At 46.4% G+C, this 22,259-nt stretch overlaps 1 protein-coding gene across 2 annotated transcripts in view; it reads right to left on the minus strand.

Annotated features, from left to right (window-relative positions):
• Positions 1 to 22,259, minus strand: part of ASTN1 (astrotactin 1) — a 310,433-nt gene that overhangs the window by 27,262 nt on the left and 260,912 nt on the right. For both annotated transcript variants that reach the window (XM_032838732.1, XM_032838731.1), the window contains exon 17: positions 1,226 to 1,494. In XM_032838732.1, coding sequence (XP_032694623.1) covers positions 1,226 to 1,494 — 269 coding nt within the window. The remainder of the gene's footprint in view (positions 1 to 1,225; positions 1,495 to 22,259) is intronic.

Genomic DNA, 22,259 nt, shown 5'->3' on the forward strand with positions numbered 1-22,259 from the left:
AAGCAGGACAGGGAAGGGTGCTGGATTAAAGCCACTACAGCGCTGGATCTCCATAGTGACATCAACCCTTCCTTCTTGTCAACCTTGCAAGCCCCCCCCACCCCACGGTGTCTTCTCCCAAGCTCTTCTTCCCCCCGTCACTTCCCCCAGAATGAAGAGGGTTTCATAGGCCAAAGGAACCACTTATCCTTTTGTTCCTGTGAGGAACCTTATTTTCAAACATTCAGTGAAATATCATCTGCAGAGGCAGAAAGGCGAGAGCAGCACACACATGCAGAATCGCTCCCTGCTGGTCAGAGCATCACCTATGAAACAACTGTGACACACCAGGTGTCCCTTAAAAAAGGAAAGAGAAAGCAATTATCACCCTACCTGGATGGACAGAGCTCTCAGGCAGGTAAGGAGCTCTCTGCTCTGATTCTACCATGTCTTGTCCCTCAAGGTCACCTTTGCTTGTGGTGTCAGAAGCCCCACACCCTGAGCTTTCATGCTTTTATTCTTGCTATCGTCAGTGTGACCCACTCTGTTCTTTGTGTCCTTGAGGAGATCAGAGAGCTAGGGACTGAGCTAAGCCCCTGCCTCTGCCACAGTTCTCCAGCGTGTCCCTTTGGCTCCATTCATTTTCTCAGCACCTTTGGAAAGGAAGCCACACAGAGAATGGAGGGGTGCTTGGAACGTGTCATGACCTCGCAGTATAACATAAGGCAGAAGATTTGCACAGATGTGGTTGGTGTTTTGTGGTCTTTGTTCTTAGAGTCAGAGCCACGGGCAGGAAACCATCCCCCCGGGGCTAAGACCAGACCCTTCCCTCTAGGACCTATGCCAGACACCCTCCTCTTAGCCTCGCTGCAGCCAGTCCAGGCTCGGGATCTGTTAGGAGAGCCAGCCTTCCCCCATGACTGTCCCTGAGGCTTTCTGAACGATGGCTTTGGTGGCTGTGAATGCCACACCTCCCGATCCTCCTCCTTCCTCCCAGCGCTTGCTGCTCAAGGACCTCCACGAATGCTGAGCTGTGACTCCTGAGTCCTTACCTTGGGGGTTGTGGAGGCCCTGCTTTGACTTAATATGCAAACATGCAAATCTAAGCAAATTATGTGCCTGGATTAGCTGAACAAAACATCTCAGTATCCATACGCTAGCATGGAGCTCAGCTATACCCTGTCACCCGAAAGGCCTCTGTTGTTGCTGATGCTTCCCTGAGTCCCCTGAGTCCCGGGCCTCTTACCTTCTGGGTCTGGTTGTTGGTCACCAGTTCGTAGATGGGGGCTGCTCTGGTCACTTCCAGCAGGACTGGCTCAGCCGGAGTGTCAGGGCTGGATGTCACGTGGCACAGGGGACAGGAGGAGGGACATCGTCCCTTGCTCTGGCATTCCATGCGGACCCCAGCCGCCATGCGCTTGGTGCCGGACTCTGACAAGCTGGCGATGTACTCTGGGAACGTCAGCACCTTGGGGTCTCTTTCCCGTTCCTCTGACTCGTCGGATGGGGAGTTGCCTGCCAGACCCAAAATGAAAAGGGACAATGAGGCAGGCGAAAGAGCGAGGTCTTGCGTGATCTCATGGCCCCTGAGTGCTGGAGTCAAATCTTAGGAAGGTCACAAAATGTCACTGTCAGAGACATGACTCTGACGACCCCATCAATGCGGGGAACCCGTCCTCCCTCTAACCTATTGGGGTTCAAATGACCTTCCACACGTGAGATCGGGTTGTTTCCTTTTGGAGACTCCTCAGCTCCCCTGATCCCCTCCTCTGAGGGATGCCTCGGCGGTGTCTGTGTGGGGTCTGCGACTGTCAACAATCCAAACGGTAACAACAGTCCCAAACGGGACTCAGTTTCTTCATCCGTAAGATGAAGATATTCAATGTGCCTACAGGTGATGTGTGAGGAATAAATAAATGGCAACATGTTTTTAAAGCACATAACACAGTGGCTAGTACATGTCCAGTCATCAGCATAAGAGTTTTAATCAGAAGGAGAGGTAAGATTTACTTAAACTGTGAAGTAAGATCTGTCATGGGCCCCCTTGAACCCATGCAAGAACTCTCTGCATGGAGTTCCACCACTGTACCCATCTTATGGAGGAGGAAAGCGAGGCCAAGAGCCTCAAGGTCACACAGCTAGGATGTTGTAAGTGCTGGGATTTGAATCCAGTTTTGTCCGATTCCAAAGCCTTTAAGTCACTGGGAAGGAAGAGGACTTTTCTGCTTCCTTATTCTTCAGTGCGTGGAAGATGGGAGGGAGCTTGGCCCCTCCAAAGCAAAGAGACGGATTTATAATGTTAGGCTTTGATTGATGAGTGAAAGGTAGTTAGAGAAATTCTTGGTTTATTTTTGGTGACAAAGATGAGAAATGCCTACCTGAAAATAAGTAATACTTTATTCCCTGTGGAAGAAAACACGGCTTGGAATTTGTCTTCCAAGCGTTCATGATTTCCCATTTAACTTATTCATACTAGACAAAGATGGAAGTACAGTCCACTGACCAAAAGCCCTTGGGCTCCGTAAGAGATCCCAGACCTTTCACGACACAGCGACAGGCCCGAACATGAAACAATTTCACGGAGACCACTGGGCTTCTAGAAACAAGGGGCAGATACAGAACATTTGTTCTGGTCATCTTGGACTGCTCAGGAACGTGGTACTTGATGGGCCAGATCTTTGGGGGAAAATGACTAGAATGGTTTGTAAAGGGGTTTTACAGGGTGACTGCAAGCTACAGCTCACAGACTTTCTAACAGGGTTCTCTCCTGTGGGGTCCAGGGAGCTCTCTGCGCTCCTCCCCCAGGTTTGCTATGTAATCTGAGCCCATTTGGACATGTCACGAGACATTACGACACTGTTGTTTCCCAGATGAACACCCTCGTTACGTGGGTGAGGCAGCTTTCTCCAGAAACTCCTTCACACTAACATGAAGGACTCACTCGGTGACTGTAAACGTGAGGTATCATTTATTTCACATTTGCACTTTGTTTAATAACAAACCCAGAGTTGAACTGAAGCCTTTCCTAGGTTATAAGAACTGTGTAAGTGCATACACCATAAAGAAGAATGGTGTCAACAGGGAGGCCCAGGAGTCCACACCAGCCAGCCCCAGAGGCACTCAGTGCCACCTATAAATCTTTTTTTTTTTTTAAGATTTATTTATTTATTTGACACAGAGAGACAGGTCACAAGTAGGCAGAGAGGCAGGCAGAGAGAGAGAGGGAAGCAGGCTCTCCACTGAGCAGAAAGCCTGATGCGGGGCTCGATCCCAGGACCCTGAGATCATGACCCGAGCCAAAGGCAGAGGCTTAACCCGCTGAGCCACCCAGGCACCCCGCCACCTATAAATCTTGATCCACATTCAGGTTTAGGTGCCCTGGTCAGCCCCCCGGCTGGGAGTGATTGTAAGGTGAGCACAGTCTAGCAGGGCTCTCCCCACCCAGCCCCTGGCCATGCCTCAGTCTTCTTCAATAGGCTATATGGACTGGGCAGAGATGAGGTTTGGATTCTTGAAATGATTTCTAGAAAAATGGGCCTTCTTTCACTGAGAAAGTAAATGAAATTTTAAAAAAATCAGAAAAGACACTGTTTCTTTCCAAGACAAAGTTTAAAAAATTCTTGCAGTGCAAGAAACCATGCCAGAGAGCTTGAGGGTCTCTTGGAGGACCCTCATGGCCCTTACAGTCAGAAACATTTCATTAACCCACAGCCCTCCTTTTGTAGAGAAAGGATTCAGCAGGGGCTGGGAAAGATTTCCCACGAAATGACCACTAGAGGGGGACAGCAAGTCTAAAATGACTTCCGTGAGCACACTATCTGTGATGAATTCTGTGTGGCCACTTGGGCACCACACAAAAACTTATGGGGAAGTAACAGCTGGTTACTTAAAAAAGTTGTGGTACCATTTTTTTCAAAGAAATAGTATGACATTAACAAGTAACGTCATTCCATAAAATGTATCCCAAGGAGAAACAACCACAGTGAGATACAGAAGTAACTGAGAGACAGAAAATTAAAATCCCCTGGATATCCTTCACATGAAGTAAAATTTACTTCAAGGAGAAATTTTCTCTCCCCCTTTAATCCCCAAATACCCGGAACTCCGCCCCCTCCTCCCTACCACATACCCTATAAACATCCCTGTGTGGGACAACGGCCCATCCATTACTTCGGAGGCACCGGTGCACAGACAGATGCGGCCACTAGAGGGCACTGCATCCCCAAACACAGTGGAGCACAGTGACCACCTCCCTGCCCTCCAGCGCTCCATCATTAAGGCTTGTAATTGCTGTAAACGTTTGAGGGGCTGATTCCCTGGCCGCTGTCTTCTGACGATCCCAATTAAAATCAAGACTCAGGAATCGCCCTCCATATCCCCCCTGCCCGGGACAGGTGCAAGGTTAGGGAGGAGAGAGGCAGGGGGAGGAGGATGGCAAAGAAGATGGTGGCAGACCGCCAAACTCTTGTTTTAATCCAGAAGACAATTTTCCTTCTCCTGAAAATATTCTGCTCCTTAGAAAGGGGGCCTGCTGAAGGCCCCTCCAGTTCCCTCGTCATGCAGTACGGAGCTGGAGAGGAGCCGGATTTATACAGAGGTGATGAGCAGGGAACTCCCAAAGCCATCTATTCAGGCTACAGCAAAGAATAGAGATGTGTGTGTGAGAGAGATTTTTCAAAGAGGAAATGCATTTTCCATGCGCAGTTGAAGACACAATTGGGAAATACTCCTTAAAATGATGGAGTCCGGTGGTGAAAGCCCAAATAAATCTCCCTTTGCCCAAAGAGAGCACCTATAACCATCATCTCCGTGGTCAGTGAAAGAGTAGTTCAAATCCTAAAAGCTCCAGGAGAGTCTGATCTTTGACATCTGCTTTTAACTCCCCCTCCATGTTGCAGCGGGCGGAAGAGAGGTGGGTGTGTGGAGAGTCACGGGGAGGAGACCCCACCTTATATCCTTATGGTTCAACAGCTCCCCCTGCACTGGCCGCTCGCTTGGATGACGTTCCATAGGCACTTCTTGCCTCTTAGCTCCCTCTAGCTCCTGGGTGGAGACGCCTGAGAACTTTAAGACACTACTCAGTCTTTTAATAAAATGAACATACGATTTCAACAAGTTACAGTGTCTGGACATGAGAAAGGAGCTACAGCTGAAGTCTTAAAAGATTATAATTCGCGCAGGTGCCTTGTGATCAAGAAGCCCCAGGTGTGACCCCCTCTGATCCCTGGTTGCAGAATGCATCTCTCCACTCCCACGGAGGCGCTGCAGTCCAGCAATGATACTTCGCTTTCTTATAAGTAGAAGAACAGCCAACCTGGAATGTAGTTAACAGCCTCAAAACTGCAAAGCATTTTGCAAATACAGTCTGCTATAAATAAATGCCATTTGCTTTAGGCTAAATCTGTATCCTACAGCACACAGTGGATGAATTTCCCCAATAGAATATTGTGGAATGAGAATATTGGCATCCTCGATGTTCAGAATCTCACTGTGGATGTGCCCGTGGCTTTCGCCGTGTACACCCTGACCCACCTAGGCTCACGAACCATACGAGGATGATCAAAGTGACCGGCCCGTCCTCACGAAGGGTCTGCTCTGCTGGTAGGAACCAACAGGTCACGGAGTTGGAGGGAGATGGGATGAAGTAAATTACTATGATTCCTGTAGGATTCTGGGGCTGCTTAAGACTCTCTCTCCTGAGTTGGTGCCCAAGGCAATGAGATGCTAATGACATCACAGCTAGAACTACAGAGGTAGTTCATTAGGCAGCCAAGAAATCAAATGCAAACTAATTAGACACTCACTCTCAGAGACAACTCACAATCTACGGGAAAGAAAGCTTGACATGGGGCAAATGAAGCACAGCCATGGCCAGCTGCGCCCAGGAGCCCACTGACACCCCGCCTTTCATCCTTTCCGCAGCCCGCTCCTCTGCCCACAGGGCGTCCTGTGGTTCTCTGAATTCACGTTTCCGTCCATGCGCTCCAGCCCAGACCAGTCTCTGGGGATGTACGGTCACGTCCTTGGACAGAGAGGTTCAAGTCACCCTGGATGACTTAAACTGAACTCCTAGACTTGACATACGCCAGTCTCTTGAGACTGGAATAAAGTACAATGTGATGGATTAATAACCAGGGGAAAGAGGAGAGGGCATAAACGGGCCGCTTCTCTCTACTCCTCTGTATGAGACAGTGAGTGTTTGGGGTCAGTAACTGTGTCTTTATCGTGGGAACTGCATCCCCTAGTTCAGGTGTATCCATATTCATCATCTCCCTCCCTGCCTTTCTCTCTCCTCCCTCTATGTATATATACATGTATATGTTTTGGGGGGAAGGGTATATGCTTTTGGGGGAAGGGTAAAGGGGGTGGACATAATAACTCGTGATCATAGGTCTAAAATTTCAACACAAGCCAAACAAATAATACAACCAAAGCATTTATGAACTGCTAGCCCCTCACTAAAGCATTAAACCATCAAGTGGCAAGAACAAAACTTTCGTCCAACAACAGCCAACTCTCGTCTCTACCCAGACCTCTTCTATGAGTTAGAAACTAATAGAAACCTCTGTTATCAGAGCCTCATTAGTAGCTTGCTTGGAAATCCACTTGAATGTCCAACAGGGACTTCAAACTCAACATGTCCCCAACTGCTGTGATCACTCCTCCACACTGTACCCAGCAACCTACTCCTCGCGCGAAGGGGCCAGCTCAGCACACCACACCAGCTTCCTCGTTGCTCCACGTAGAAGTCTCGGCTTCCTTGTTGGTTCTCCCTCGCCCTTCCAACCAAACATTCGGTCTTCACATCCTTTATCTCCCTGAACCATCCATTCCTCTGCTCGCCCACGGCTGCCCCAGGGCACCGCAGCGTACAGTGTGAGGTCTGAGTCAGACTGCCTGGGATTGATTTCTGAACTTCTCACCTGTGAGCAGATTTAGTAAAGCTATGGTAAAGATTAAGTGACGTAATCTATGAAGAGAGTTTCGAGGTGCCTGGGATGGCGTGAACACTCTTGGAAATTAATTCTTCTCACAGTGCCTGCCTACCTGCCTACCTCGCCCACCAGCCACACCATCGGATGGGCTTCTTGGGGGCCAAACTGTGTCTTGTTCTTCCAGTGTCACAGCCCACAGTGCCTAACAAGTAGCTAATGCATTCGGCAATTCATTAAGCAAATATTTATTGAATGCCTACAAATGTTTGTCGAATTAATAAATCATTCATAATGACTTGTATACAAAGTGACGAGGTACTAACGAGACAGGCTGGGTTCCAATTCATTTCCCTCCTTGCTGTCCTGGATTCTTTGGAGATTTTTCTAGTTTCCTCCTAAACAGAGGAGCATCAATCCAGAACAGGTTCCCCCCCTTTTAGGTACAAATGCAACCTGGCCTGAGATTATGTAGTTGCAAAGATTTCAGGAAATACTGCAGAAGTGCAGCTTGCAAACTGTGCAAAACACACATAGGCATCCCAAAGGTTGTTGATGTGCACAGAGTTATGTACCTTGGGGCTGAAGGACTTAAGCTTAAGAAGAGGAGTGGCCTATTGTGGCACCGAGGAGCAGAGCGGTTCTCCTGTGACTAGTCAATGAGGGAAAGTTGTAGGCACTAGGTGTCGCAGAGGGGCTAGAGGGTCTGATTGGTGCCCTGGGCCATGGGCACATGAGCGACAGCACTGGCACTGGGATTCAGCATCGCTTTCCTCTTCCCCAACAAAAACAACAAAAAAAGTGGTTGTAACAGCAAGAGTTGGGTGACACTCTGGAACCCGAGAACGGTCCTAAGGGTGAAGCAGGAAAACCTCGGTCTTCAGCGGTTTTCCTGCTTTGCCTCAGCTCAGCCTGTACACAGGAGCCCACCTGAGTTCCCAGCCACACATTCACCACTACCTGTTAGCTCAGAGGAAGCACATCTTTGGGGATGTGCTTTTGGGATTCAGTGCTAGAAAACCACCGGTTCACAACTGTCCAGCGTGTTCCAAAACAGTCGTAACTCCACAGGGTTTATGTTTCTGTCCTGTCCTACAAATGAATTCTCCCCCGCCTTTTTTTTTTTAAGAAATCTTTTTTTTTTTTTTTTTTCAGAATATATTCTTTACCTTTTGTCCTAAAATTAAAGTTTCTGGAACTTCAGGTTTAATTCTTTGGTATTTCTTCAGGATGTTTCTGGAAATAGCAAATGGCCTTTGTTATAAGGGTGAGCAACATTTCTGGGTGTGGTGAGGTCCAGTGTAAGTAATTAGCAGTCATCAAATATCCACTGGGCACCTTAGCCAAGCACCATTAACTGGGAGGTTGAGGAAAAGGTGTCTTCTGGAAAATTGAATTTTTTGTTTAATTGATACTTAGCCAGAAACTGCTTACTTTTCCTCCAATTCTCGTTGACATTTTTCTTCTCTAAAAATGCAGTTTTCCAATTTTCTGCCTGCCTCGTGAAGCATTGCCTACCAAACAGAATTAAACCTTTCCCCAAGGCCCCTCCAGGTGATCATTTTGTTCATCAGTTATGACTATGCAGATCTGGAAGCTGTAGGAGACAGAAATAAAGCGGTATACACACCCCAGAAGGCTTTTAAAAATTGATCGATAACATAAGGTTACATTTTCTTAAGACTGCCCCCCTCCCTTCACGGGCATGTTGTCAAACAACCACCTGATTTGGGACTCCTGGCTGATTAGGTTCGTGTGAGACTGAAGTTTTGGAGTCCTCGCAGGGCTTTGTCTTTGCCAAAAGGCATTAGTCCCCTCTGGCGTGGGAACAGTTCACGGAGTAACAGACTGACCAAACCTCTGACCAGAACTCACCAGAGCCTCAGTCAACCTCTTTCCTGGTCAGTCATAGTGACAGTCCGTTTAGGAGAGGCTAGGTACAGAAAAGGGCATAGCAGCATCTGCCAAGGGGCTAATAAAAACACAAATTAGTCTTGGCCTCGCAGTGACTCCCACTGCGCCCCCTTTGAATCTTAAGCTTCGTGTAAAGAGGGTAAAATGAAGACAGCTTGGTGAACCACTGAGATGCCCGGAGACCCATCTCCCCACAGCCCGTGGGTCTCAACAGCATCAAAAATAAAATCCACAGATTCCTAGGAATCCCTAAAGCTTTGACTTCAGAAATGAGCCCTTCTCATCTGCTCGAATGCTAGTTCCCACTGGACAAGAAGCGGCCTGATGTTTTCGTGGGCTGTCGTGGTTCTCCCCCAAAGCCTGGGGCTTGATATTCATTCAGCACATACTCAGAGATTGCAAGAAGCAGAGGGATTTTAGCTCTCTCCAGTCTCTTATTGCCTGCAACTCGGGTCTGCACCCCAAAGCCTCATTAGGATTCACCACAAAGGCCAGACCAGGAAACCTGAGGTGGTGGTGTGTGTGGGGGGGTTGGTTATCTGGGAGCATTTACTAAGTGCACACATGTGTTGGGTATGGGAAACTGGGCTGGTACCACCTGTTCCCCTCACACGCCCGAAGAGTCTTTCTCCCTTCCTTCCTTCCTTCTCTCTGTCCTTCCCTATAGGTTTACCAAGTGCCTCTCTGCCCCCATCATCCCTACAAGAAGTAATTCCACTGGACCTTGGAGCCCACGTCCAGAGGAGGACCCAGCATTGTGTCAGACAGGCTCTGGTTTTATGTCTTATGTGTCCTATGTGCGTCCAGGATGGGGCCCTACTCATCCGTGTGTACCTAGAACCCAGCACCTAGTATCCCCCAGGTGTTCCCTCATCCTTGTCGGGAACATCATAAATGTAGGGGTACGCTGTCCAGTACCCCCTTCTGTGATGTTGACATGACTCCATTTTTTTCATTTGCCTCTTACAGTCCCGGTCTTTATTCACAAAACGCCTTTTGTACAACTCTGCGCGGCTCCCCCATTCTGTTCGTATCAAGTGCTCCCCCTTCATTTCTGAGGGCTGCCAAAACAAGTTGCCACCAAGGAGGTGGCTTCTAGCAACAACAGTTTATTCCTCCAGTTCTGGGGGCAGAAAGTCCAACGTCAAGTGTCGGCAGGGCCGCAGTCCCTTTACAGGCGCTTGGGAAGAACCTTCCTCACCTCTTCCACCTTCTGGTGGCTGGGCCATTTCTTGGAGACTTTAAACTCGGAAGTGCGTTGCTCCAGTCCTGGCCTCAGTTGTTACGTGGCCTTCTCCTGGGCGTCCAAATCTCCCTCTCCCTTCTAAAGACCCCAGTTACTGGATTTGGGGTCCACCCTAAGTCCAAGATTACCCCATCTTAGTTATACCTACAGAGAACCTATATCCAAATAAGGTCACATTCTGAGGTTCCAGGTGGGCATGAAATTTAGGGGGACACCGCTCGACCCACTGCAATGTCCACGGCCTTTAGCATTGTGACATAACCCACAAAGGCCTCCCTTAACCCACTGCCAGCGACGATTCATTTGCTGGCCACTTGGGAGCTGACCATTCCTCTGCAGGACTTCCTCCCAGGGCACCAGGCAATGGGAAGAGGGACGATGTTTCCGGCTCCCTCGGAGCCCCAAGGCCCCACTGCTGCTGTGTGCGGCTTCTTGTCAACATCAAAATAAACCTGACATAGAGATTCAGAGTCACAGCCTTCCGGATGCACAGAGCTGCACGGGATTATCCCTGCTGATTTGCCAGACAGAGTGGCATGGGGAGGGAGGAGGAGGACCAGGCTTAGAGAGAGGTGAAAATAAGGAACACCTGCAGAATGGCTCTTTGCAAATCTCCATTAGCAGAGAAACCACATGAGTGAGTGGGCACGCTCAGTGGGCTCCTAGCGAAGAGCCTCCCGGGCACTTGTCTAGAGGTTAAGGCCTCCCTCCCCCTCACCGCTCTGCCATCCGTTCTTGTGTTTCCTGTCTGGGAAGCTGAGCTGAGAAGCCAAGTGTGCATCTCAGACCACTCAAAAGCAGAAGATCCCACCCCTCCTACCCAGGGCCTTCCCCTAGAAGGAGCCGGGATTGCTCCGGGGAGTGACCCAGGCACAAGGAGAGAGAGGAAGCTGGACGAGAGAGAAACAGAGGGCTCTCGGGCCCAGGGTGGGCCTCTGCTGGGGGCCTCTCTGAGCTCCCAGTCGGATCAGGCATGGAATTAATGATGCTTCCCTCTCTTTACCAGGCAGCATTATTTCCCAGCTGAGGATGTCCAGGAGTCCCCTTGGCTTTGCCAGGACCATCCCCTCAGGGACACTCTCTGTGTGACTCCTTCCACCTCCTTCTCCATTTACTCGGTCGCCCGCCCTTTAGGCTCCAGCTCAGGCCCCATTGTCTTTTCTTTCTGGCTTCACATCTGGGCAAGGCCAGCATCATCGGGAGAAACTCCATGACAGTTCTGAAATGGGGAGAAATGACACATGCCCAGTACTTGCCGTGGCCCCACGTGACAAGAGCCCGGCTGTGCACAGTGTGTGTGTGTATGTGGGTGGGGGGCAGGTGCAGACATGAGTTACACGCAGGTGGGAGCCTCCTGGGGCTTATGTAGCTCCTCTGTGAGAGATTCAGTGCCTTACTGAGACACTGTGGAGTCTGGCATATAAATATCTTTACCAAACGGTCTAGAAATTTTTAATAAAAATATTATTCAATAATAATACTACTCCAGCCAGCAAGGGAATGTTGTAACCGTCTCCATTTTCCTCTTGATACTCATCTAGCTTCTGTTTTTCAAATGAATTTGGATGTTAAATCCTTTCGCTGCCCTAACCAATTTATTCTGCAAATTAACTATATATGACAGAACTTAAAGTCCGTTACCACTTAGCTTTGCCTCACTGAAATTTATGCCGCTTCTCTGCCCGTTGGAGCCACCCGCTCAGATAGACTGTGGCTCCTGGTGGTGATTTGGATTCTGCTTAAGTCCCTCACCTCTTGGTCCTCATCTCTTGAGTTTCAAATGTGCTGAGTGGACCAGGCCCTTTTCACCTCTCGGTGACCTGCGCTCTATTCTCAGACACCGTGGTCCCTGCAGCTGCCCATCCAGCCCTAATCAAACTCTCCTTAGGAGATGTGGTTTCACCCGGAGCTGAGACCCACGCTGCTCTGTGAGGGGACCTCCGTGGGTCAGCCTGGCTGTAAGTGGTGGAGAGAGCCAGACGCACGGGCAAGCAGGGGTTACAAGATGAAGAGGCTGGCAATGTGTGGCACGTGGATGCCATCTCAGATTGTGTCTGAGAGAGTGTGGTGACCAAGGTGAGGAACAGAAATGGCGACGTGTCAAGCCACACGAGTTGGTTCACTTCTGGGTGGCACCAAGTGGAGAGACACTCGGATACTCGGGGTGGGGGGGGACAGTCAGGATCCCAGGGCACGTGAACACTGTCCTATGAACAACCGGGGGAATCTGGAATGGATTTGAGAAGACCTGGAAACAGGCTTGGGAGCTCTCTCTCCATGTATTTGAAGGGCTGTCACATCAAGCAGGATCACGTGAATTTCTGTACATTTCAGAGGGCACAGCTAAGATCCAAGGAAGGAAACAAGAGGGAATGAGTTTACTGAACCGCATATTTTCATGGGGAGCCTACTGTATGTCAGGTAGACCGCTAAGGTGCACAGCTACATCTTTCTATAAGTTCATTTCTCCTTGTGTGTGGTAGGGGAGTGGGTCGGAAAGTAGACACTGACAGGATGAGGAGTGATATTAGAGGCATTGGGGATGGGCTTCGGACACACCCACGAGGAAGTTTTGAAATCCACTTCCCGGGGCTGGGGGAGACTGAAGGAAGACTCTCGATTTCTTCGGGGACAAGTTCTATAGGAACTCGAAAGTGATACAAAGTAAGATGGGCAGCCTTGAGATGGCGGGCTCCGGGCTAGCAGATACGTCCCCGTGGAAGCAAGACAGTCACCTTCAGGGACAGCGCAGCTGGGGGAATGCTTCAGAAGGGCTCGAGTCCCCTCTAATAGCCAGGTGTTAAACTTCTATTATTCTGCGACCTGACCTTCTCCATCTTCCGCTAAGCGAGCGGAGCAGCAGGGCTGGGCACGTGCGTTCTAGCTAGCCCACCAAATGATGCTGACTGCGGATAATGTGCCAGGGCTCAGATAACACATTGGGATTCGCCATCCTAAACAGGAATCATTTATTTTACAAATATTGTCAGAACCCTTCTTCCAAATTCTTCAAGTCACCCTAATATGTAAAAGAGATAAATAAGAGCGGGGAATAGACTCCCGGCCCGTGGCATCATTATTGTTTGGAAAAATAAACAGCTCTATTGTTTATGGAGCCATTCAAGCATCTACTCAGAGCCCCTGGGGCGCAAGCAGCCTAATTTGAAAACTACTGATTCAGACTCCAATGACATTGGCCTGAGCTGTTCCAGAAGTAACCAAGCGTGCTCCCCAGGCGCGAGGACCGCATGCTGACCCTGAGAAGGAGAATGCCACCACCAGCAGAGTTCGATATGGGCCATCTACAGACTCCGCTTCCTGGATTTTATCAGACAAAAAGCACTGTGCGCACAGTCCTGAGGAGGCGGTAATGATGAAAGTCAGAAAACTATTATACTCTCTACCAAGAATGAATAGACCAAGATCTAGTCAATCATGCGAGTTCATCTCATAGAGAAAAGACTTGATGGAAACATGAGAAGAAGGCAACACCTCTGTAGAGAGTTCGGTTCAGGGGACAATAAAGCGAGGGGCAGATGTGGAAGCCAGACCCAAGACTCAACTAGCGCAGAGCGGTGCGCATATAAACATTTCCCATTATTAACTCCTCTCATTCAAATATCATAAAGAGAACGTTATCATTACTTTCGACCGAAGTGACGCTGTGATTTTACCTGACTTCCCTGCACACATATAGCAATAGTAGATATTAAGGCAGTTACAAGTGTATAGGGGCGCCTGGGTGGCTCAGCTGTTTAGCACCTGCCTGTGGGTCAGGTCGTGATCCCAGGGTGCTGGGATGGAGCCCTGCATCGGGCTCCCCGCTGGGCGGGAAGCCTGCTTCTCCCTCTCCCACTCCCCCTGCTTGTGTTCCCTCTCTCGCTGTCGCTGTCTCTCTCTCTGTCAAATAAAAAAATAATATCTTAAAAAACTAAAGAAAACAATTGTAAGTATTAAAATGACCAGAGCTTTCCTGAAGGGGTCCCTGCCAAGGAAAAGAGAGGCTTTCATGTAGCAAGGCCCAGCTCTCACCACCTATAAAGATAGCCATCTTGTCACCTTGGTTTTTTGTTTGTTTGTTTGTTTTGAGAGAGAAAGAGAGAGAGCACGAGCAAGCGAGCTTGGGGTGAGATGGAGAGGGAAAGACTCCTAAGCAGGCTCCTTGCCCAGCACAGATCCCCACACGGGGATCAATCTCATGACCCTGAGCTCATGACCTGAACCAAAGTCAAGTTGGATGCTTAAGTGACTGAGCCACCCAGGTGCCCCCATCTTGTGACTTGGGCCATGAAAGCCCCTGACACCATGGTCTCCCTTAAAGTCTCCTTTCTTGTGCACACACTCACTTTTCTCATTTTAGTAAAGAAACTAATGATGGATAGAGAACAACAGAAAACAGCCAGTCAGACAGACAGAAATGGCCTTGCTCAGCCATTGAGCCAACCGAAGCTCCTGGACCCAATAGTGTGTGAGGACATGGTCTATGAGGGGGCCCATCTCTGGGACCTTTGCTATGGGAACAAGGAAAGCAGAAAAGCAGATAGATGTCTGGTCTTGGCAAATGAAGGGAAGGCCAGAGAGGCATGAGGTAGGCCCATGTGTCTCAGCATGAGCAGCCGAGAATGACACTGTAAGCATGTCCTACCCCAGGCCACCACCTCAGCTGGCAAAGACCGTCGTTACCCAGAATTCCTCAACTCATAAGAGGAGGTAGTTTGGCCTGGGTTCAAATTCAGAGCTCTGGGACATATTGTAAGATGCTTAAACTCTTTGGGCTAGTTTCCTTATGTCTTAAGTTGGCTAATAACATAACTTATCTCACAGGATGATTCTGAGAGTTAGATGGGATAATACACGTAAAACGGCTAGCCCAGCTTCCAATATCTTAGCTCTCAGTGGTAGCCATTGTTCACCATTATATTCCCGTTACCTAGCACAGTTTGGCACCCGGGGTGTACTCGAAACATACAAAAATGAAGGAAAAACATACACACGAACTTTAAGGCTCAAAAACAACACAAGGATCTCCATGAACTAGAGACAGAACTAGAACACTCAGTGGTGAGGGCTACCCTTGCAGGCTTCGAACCTGCTGGAATTAGCCCACCAAGGTTGCCAGGAGGTCAGTTCCTACACAGTTAAGGGATCAGAAGTCCCTGCTATCATGGAGAAACAAAACTAGGATTGAGGAAGGGCTCCACTGAGGGTCCACTGAGGCCTGGGTCCAGGCCTCTGCCATACTAAGCTGCCCGCCCGAGATGGCAGAGGGGAGTGGGGTGGGAATGTGGCTGACCCACTGGCTTCAGTTCTGGGGCCACAGAGTCCCTGATGGCCCCACAGGATAAGAGAGTGGGAAGGAAAAGACGATGCTAAATTCATAATTAGCTTGTGACAACGTGCTTCCAAGTACAGTTTGATGCATGACCATCAGAAGAGATGGCTGGTTTGCCTAATGGTGGCCTCTCAGCCATCCTTGTCAGTAGCATGACTATTCAGAGTGACATGGTCCCATGGTTGCAAGGTGACCCTCAAGGCTGGCAACCCAACTCTTTAGCAGTTGGGTGACCTTTTCATTAACCTTAGGGGACAAATGGGTAGAAAAGATGCTGTTGACCATGCTGAGCTTTAACTATTTAAAAAAAAAAAAAGTTACACTAGTGGAATAAGATTAAATTTTGATCCCCTGATGCAACCTTTCTAGATACAAAATATTTCTCCCTGAAATGCAACAGTACTTGGATGGGACCTGCAAGGGTCGGGGGGGATATAAATGGCAGCATTTAAGGACCTTCATTCCAAGTCTTGAATCACATTGTCTAATACTTAGGGGTTAGTACTAATAGAGTGATAAGATTTCTGGATTCTTCTTTTATTTTCACAGGAAAGAGAAAAAGCAAATCCCTCCTAGGTATCAGCAAGACCCCAGGGGTATCGTTCCCTCATATCAATCCGGAATCCAAAACCCACTGAGAAATACAGAAAATAAACCACTTCAGATATATAAAGTCATGAATCCTATCTTTTTCTAAAGCTTGTAGCTATAGGATCTTGGATTTAATTTTCATTCCTATAGTAACAAGTCGACTGGAGGACAATTCAGTCTAATGTCAAATAAAACCACATAATCTCATCGATGTCTGCCTGTGTACGTGTGTGTGTACGTCTACACACCCCTAACAAAACACGATCTTCCCCCAGTGTCAGGAACTTAAGTGATGTCAAGGAAGCTGCAAAAAAGAGACTCCTTTAAAATGCTTGATAAGAAAATTCATCATTAGTATTTCCACCCTGAGGCACATCTAACTACACTTTCAGAAACAGCAGGAAGGAATGTGTCAACAAGAAACTAATGCTGCAATGTTGTGTGTCTAGAGGTAAGTACTCATCTCAAGTTGTTGCCATTATTTATTTATTTTTTTGAGTGCAAATCTTTTTAGACCCCTCTTGCGCTTCTAACTTTGGCCTCTCAGGACATTCTTTCCATCAAAAAGTTGGTTGACATCAAGCAAAAGTCAAAAGACCCAAACTGGAACTCAATTCAATTTGATAGAGCAAATACTAAGTTATTGAATGTCTATTTACAAGGTACTGTGTGGGTCTTTTGAATATACCAAAATGAATTATGTGTAATCCTTACATTCAAAGTCTGTATTATCTTGTAGAGGAGATAAGACAGATATACGAAATTTAAGGGCCATTTTTTTTTTTAAATGGTCAGATAAGGACCAGATGATATTTGGATTAGACCAGGAAAGCTTCACTAAGGAGAGAGCTGCTGGACAAGGCCATGAGGGATGAGAGCATCTTTCTTTTTTTTTAAACTTAATTTATTTTCAGTGTGCCAGAATTCATTGTTTATGTACCACACCCAGTGCTCCATGCAATACGTGCCCTCCTTAATACCCACCACCAGGCTCACCCAACCCCTCACCCCTTCCCCTCCAGGATCTTCAGTTTGTTTCTCAGAATTCACAATCTCTCATGGTTTGTTTGGCCCTCTGATTTCCCCCAACTCTCTTCTCTCCTTTTCCCAATGTCCTCCGTGTTATTCCCTGTGCTCCACAAGTAAGTGAAACCATATGATAATTAACTCTGCTTGACTTATTTCACTCAGCATAATCTCCTCCAATCCCACCCATGTTGATAAAAAAGTTGGGTATTCATCCTTTCTGATGGAGGCATAATACTCCATTGTATACATGGACCATATCTGCTTTATCCACTCGTCTGCTGAAGGGCATCTTGGCTCTTTCCACAGTTTGGCGATTGTGGACATTGCTGCTATGAACACTGAGGTACAGATGACCCTTCCTTTCACTACATCTGTATCTTTGGGGTAAATACCCAGTAGTGCAATTGCAGGGTCATAGGGTAGCTCTATTTTTAATTTCTTGAGGAATCTCCACACTGTTTTCCAAAGTGGTTGCAACAACTTGCATTCTCATCAACAGTATAAGAGGGTTCCCCTTTCTCCACAACCTCTCCAACACATGTTGTTTACTGTCTTGTTGATTTTGGCCATTCTAATTGGTGTATGGTGTATCTCAATGTGGTTTTGATTTGAATCTCCCTGATGGCTAATGATAATGAACATTTTTTCATGTGTCTGTTAGCCACTTGTATGTCTTCTTTGGAGAAGTGTCTGTTCATGTCTTTGCCCATTTTTTGACCTGGTTATCTGTTTTGTGTGTGTTGAGTTTGAGGAGTTCTTTTTTTTTTTTTTTAAGATTTTATTTATTTATTTGACAGACAGAGATCACAAGTAGTCAGAGAGGCAGGCAGAGAGAGAGGGGGAAGCAGGCTTCCTGCTGAGCAGAGAGCCCGATGTGGGGCTCGATCCCAGGACCCTGGGATCATGACCTTAGCTGAAGGCAGAGGTTTTAACCCACTGAGCCACCCAGGCACCCTGAGGAGTTCTTTATAGATCTTGGATATCAGCCCTTTGTCTGTAGTGTCATTTGTGAATATCTTCTCCAAATCGGTGGGTTGCCTCTTTGTTTTGTTGACTGTTTCCTCTGCTGGGCAGAAACTTTTGATCTTGATGAAGTCCCAAAAGTTCATTTTCGCTTTTGTTTCCTTTGCCTTTGGAGACATGTCTTCAAAGTAGTTGCTGTGGATGTCGAAGAGGTTACTGCCTATGTCCTCTTCTAGAATTTTGATAGATTCTTGCCTCACATTGAGGTCTTTTATCCATTTTGAGTTTATCTTTGTGTATGTTATAAGAGAATGGTCAAGTTTCATTCTTCTATACATAGCTGTCCAATTTTTCCAACACCATTTATTGAAGAGACTTTTTCCCACTGTATATTTTTTTCTGCTTTGTCGAAGATTATTTGACCACAGAGTTGAGGGTCCACATCTGGGCTCTCTACTCTGTTCCACTGGTCTATGTGTCTGTTTTTGTGCCAGTACCATGCTGTTTTGGTGATCACAGCTTTGTAGTAAAGCTTGAAATTAGGCAACATGATGCCCCCAGTTTTGTTTTTCTTTCTCAACATTTCCTTAGCAATTCAGAGTCTCTTCTGGTCCCATACAAATTTTAGGATTGTTTGTTCCAGTTCTTTGAAAAATGCTGGTGGAATTTTGATCGGGATGGCATTGAAAGTATAGATTGCTCTAGGCAGTATAGACATTTTAACAGTGTTTATTCTTCCCATCCATGAGCATGGAATGCTCTTCCATCTTTTTGTGTCTTCTTCAATTTTTTTCATGAGTGTTCTGTAGTTCTTCAAGTACAGATCTTTACCTCTTTGGTTAGGTTTATTCCCATTACCTTGATCCCCAAACGAGGCAAAGACCCCACCAAAAAGGAGAATTTCAGACCATTATCCCTGATGAATATGGATGCCAAGATTCTCAACAAGATCCTAGCTAATAGGATCCAACAGTACATTAAAAAGATTATCCACCATGACCAGGTGGGATTTATCCATGGGATGCAAGGGTGGTTCAACATTCGCAAATCAATCAATGTGATAAACCACATCAATAAAAGAAGAGAGAAGAACCACATGGTCCTCTCAATTGATGCAGAAAAAGCATTTGACAAGATACAGCATCCGTTCCTGATTAAAACGCTTCAAAGTATAGGGATAGAGGGAAGATCCCTCAACTTCATAAAATCTATCTATGAAAAACCACAGCGAATATCATCCTCAATGACAGCCTTCACTTTGAGATCAGGAACACGACAAGAATGACCCCTTTCGCCACTGCTGTTCAACATGGTCCTAGAAGTCCTACCAACAGCAATCAGACAACAAAAAAGAAATAAAACGTATTCAAATTGGCAAAGAAAAAGTCAAACTCTCTCTTCACAGATGACATGATACTTTATATGGAAAACCCAAAAGACTCCACCCCCAAAATACCAGAACTCATATAGCAATTCAGTAATGTGGCAGGATACAAAATCAATGGACAGAAATCAGCTGCTTTCTTGTAGACTAACAATGAAAATATAGAAAGGGAAATTAAAGAATCTATTCCATTTTTTAAAAATAAAGATTTTATTTGTCAGAGAGAGAGAGAACAGGTGGGGGGAGCAGCAGGCAGAGGGAGAGGAAGAAGCAGTTTCCCCACTGAGCAAGGGGCCCAATGCGGGACTTGAGGACCCTGAGATCACTACCTGAGCTAAAGGCAGATGCTTAACCAACTGAGCCACCCAGGTGCCCCACATGAGAGCATCCTTAATAACAAGAGCTACCACTTGTGGTAGGAGTTGGCAACTAATTCTACAAAGGGCCAGAGAGTAAATATTTTAAGGCCTGTGGCTCATGCAGTCTTCAAAGCAAAGATTCATCTACGCCTTTCTAGTGCAAAAGCAGCCACAGACAGTACCCAAGTGAACGGGAATTGCTCTGTTCTGATAAAATGTTTTTTATGGATCTGAAATTTAAATTTTGTATCAATTTCACATGTCATAAAATGTCATTTCCCTTTTCATCATTATTTTTCAATTATTTAAGGAGGCAGAAGCCATTCTTAGCTTGCAAACCATACAAATACAGATTTGCCTGTGGGTCAGAGTTCGCTGACCCCTGATCTCCTGAGTTCTTACTAGAAATACAGTGCATTATGATATGGGATCTCATTGAATTCTTACACCTGTTTTGCAGGGTAGATGTCATCAGTCCATTTTCCAGATATCAAAGTGGAACTCAGAGGGCTTAGGTCATACAGATTTCAAAGACCCTGCTTTGAACCACTAGGCCATATGGCCTCCCAGGAATGGTAAGGAGCTTAAGGAATGGTGGAATTAATAGGTTTTCTTCAGCCAGAGGCATTCCCAATTCTAAAAACTCTTTTAACAAATACAAGGCTTGCTATCATGGCTGGCTCACAGTGAACTTTTAGATCTCTGCTATCATCATGTTCTTTCTCTTCACAAGTCATGCAGGGGGTGGATATAGTGTTTGATAACTTTGCCTTTCCAGAATATAATATTCTCCTGTATTTGAAGGGAAAAAGTACAGCCTTCTAGCATTCATTCCAACCTTTCGACGCCCTCTTCCCTCATGGTTGCCCGGAACCCAAATGCAGAAGGTCTTGCTAGTCCCTGTGGGTAATGTGTGTGTTTCAGACGTGATTTTCTCAAAGTTGCTAACTTCTTGGACATTCTGAGCAGCGGTTCTCTCGCGCATGGCTTCTCTACTATCTCTTGTTCAAAAGTGATTTAATGTAATAGAGAAGACAGAAGGAAAACAGGAGTTGCCATGTTTTCCAAGCACCTGTTAGGAGGACATCAGATGGTGGTCTCAATCCTTCTTTGATTACCTTCCTTCTCTAAAAAGAGCCAAGTGTCTTTTATATTATCTGCAGACCATACTGGGTCGTTGGCTTCCAGATATGATACCAACAGCTTCATGTGTCAGCATACATTTATGTGCCCAGCACCATGCTACGGATTGTAGAGAGCTCTAAAGTCTAAGATACTGACATCCAGGAATTTGTAGTCTCTTTGGGATGGCAAGACTAACAAACATGTAATAATAGTAATATTAATAATAGCTGTTCTTTATCAGACATCTTGGCACTCTACTAAATACTTTGTATACACTCTGTCCAGTAAAAACAAATCCAGACTTAGTAAGTAGAGTATCACTCAAAAGGATTATTGAAAGGTGGCTGGGGTTGGGGGGATGCTATGGTAATATGAAGAGGATATAGTTACAACAGGGAGAAAACTCTGATGAGGTCTGCAAGCATCTCAAGAGTTAGGTAATATCTTTCCTTTTACAGAAAGCACTAAAAACAAAGCTAGAAAGAACCAGGACTCCCATCCAAGTACTAACGAGGCCCAACCCCACTTAGTTTTAGAGATCAGATGAGATCGGATATGGTCAGGGTGGTATGGTCATAGACATACCTCAATATCATCAAAGCCATCTATGAAAAACCCACAGTGAATATCATTCTCAATGGGGAAAAACTGAGAGCTTTCTGCTAAGGTCACAAACGTGGCAGGGATGTCCACTATCACCACTGCTATTCAACATAGTACTAGAAGTCCTAGCCTCAGCAATCAGATAACAAAAAGAAATGAAAAGCATCCGAATCGGCAAAGAAGTAAAACTCTCTTTGCAGACGATATGATACTTCATGTGGAAAACCCAAAAGACTCCACTCCAAAACTGCTAGAACTCACACAGGAACTCAGTAAAGTGTCAGGATATTAAACCAATGCACAGAAATCAGTTGCATTTCTCTACACCAACAGCAAGACAGAAGAAAGAGAAATTAAGGAGTCGATCCCATTTACAATTGCACCCAAAACCATAAGATACCTAGGAATAAACCTAACCAAAGAGGCAAAGAGTCTGTACCCAGAAAACTTAAAGTACTCATGAAAGAAATTGAGGAGGACACAAAGAAATGGAAAAATGTTCCATGCTCATGGATTGGAAGAACAATATTGTGAAAATGTCTATGCTACCCAAAGCAATCTACACATTTAATGCAATCCCTATCAAAATACCATCCATTTTTTTCAAAGAAATGGAACAAATAATCCTAAAATTTATATCAAACCAGAAAAGACCTTGAATAGCAGAGGAATGTTGAAAAAGAAAGCCAGAGTTGGTGGCATCAGAATTCCCGACTTCAAGCTCTATTACAAAGCAGTCATCATCAAGACAGTATGGTACCGGCACAAAAACAGACCCACAGATCAATGGAACAGAACAGAG

The sequence above is a fragment of the Lontra canadensis genome, unplaced genomic scaffold (genome assembly GCF_010015895.1).
Source record: "Lontra canadensis isolate GAN:19392208 unplaced genomic scaffold, GSC_riverotter_1.0 scaffold106, whole genome shotgun sequence".
In the NCBI taxonomy this organism is placed as follows: Eukaryota; Metazoa; Chordata; class Mammalia; order Carnivora; family Mustelidae; genus Lontra; species Lontra canadensis.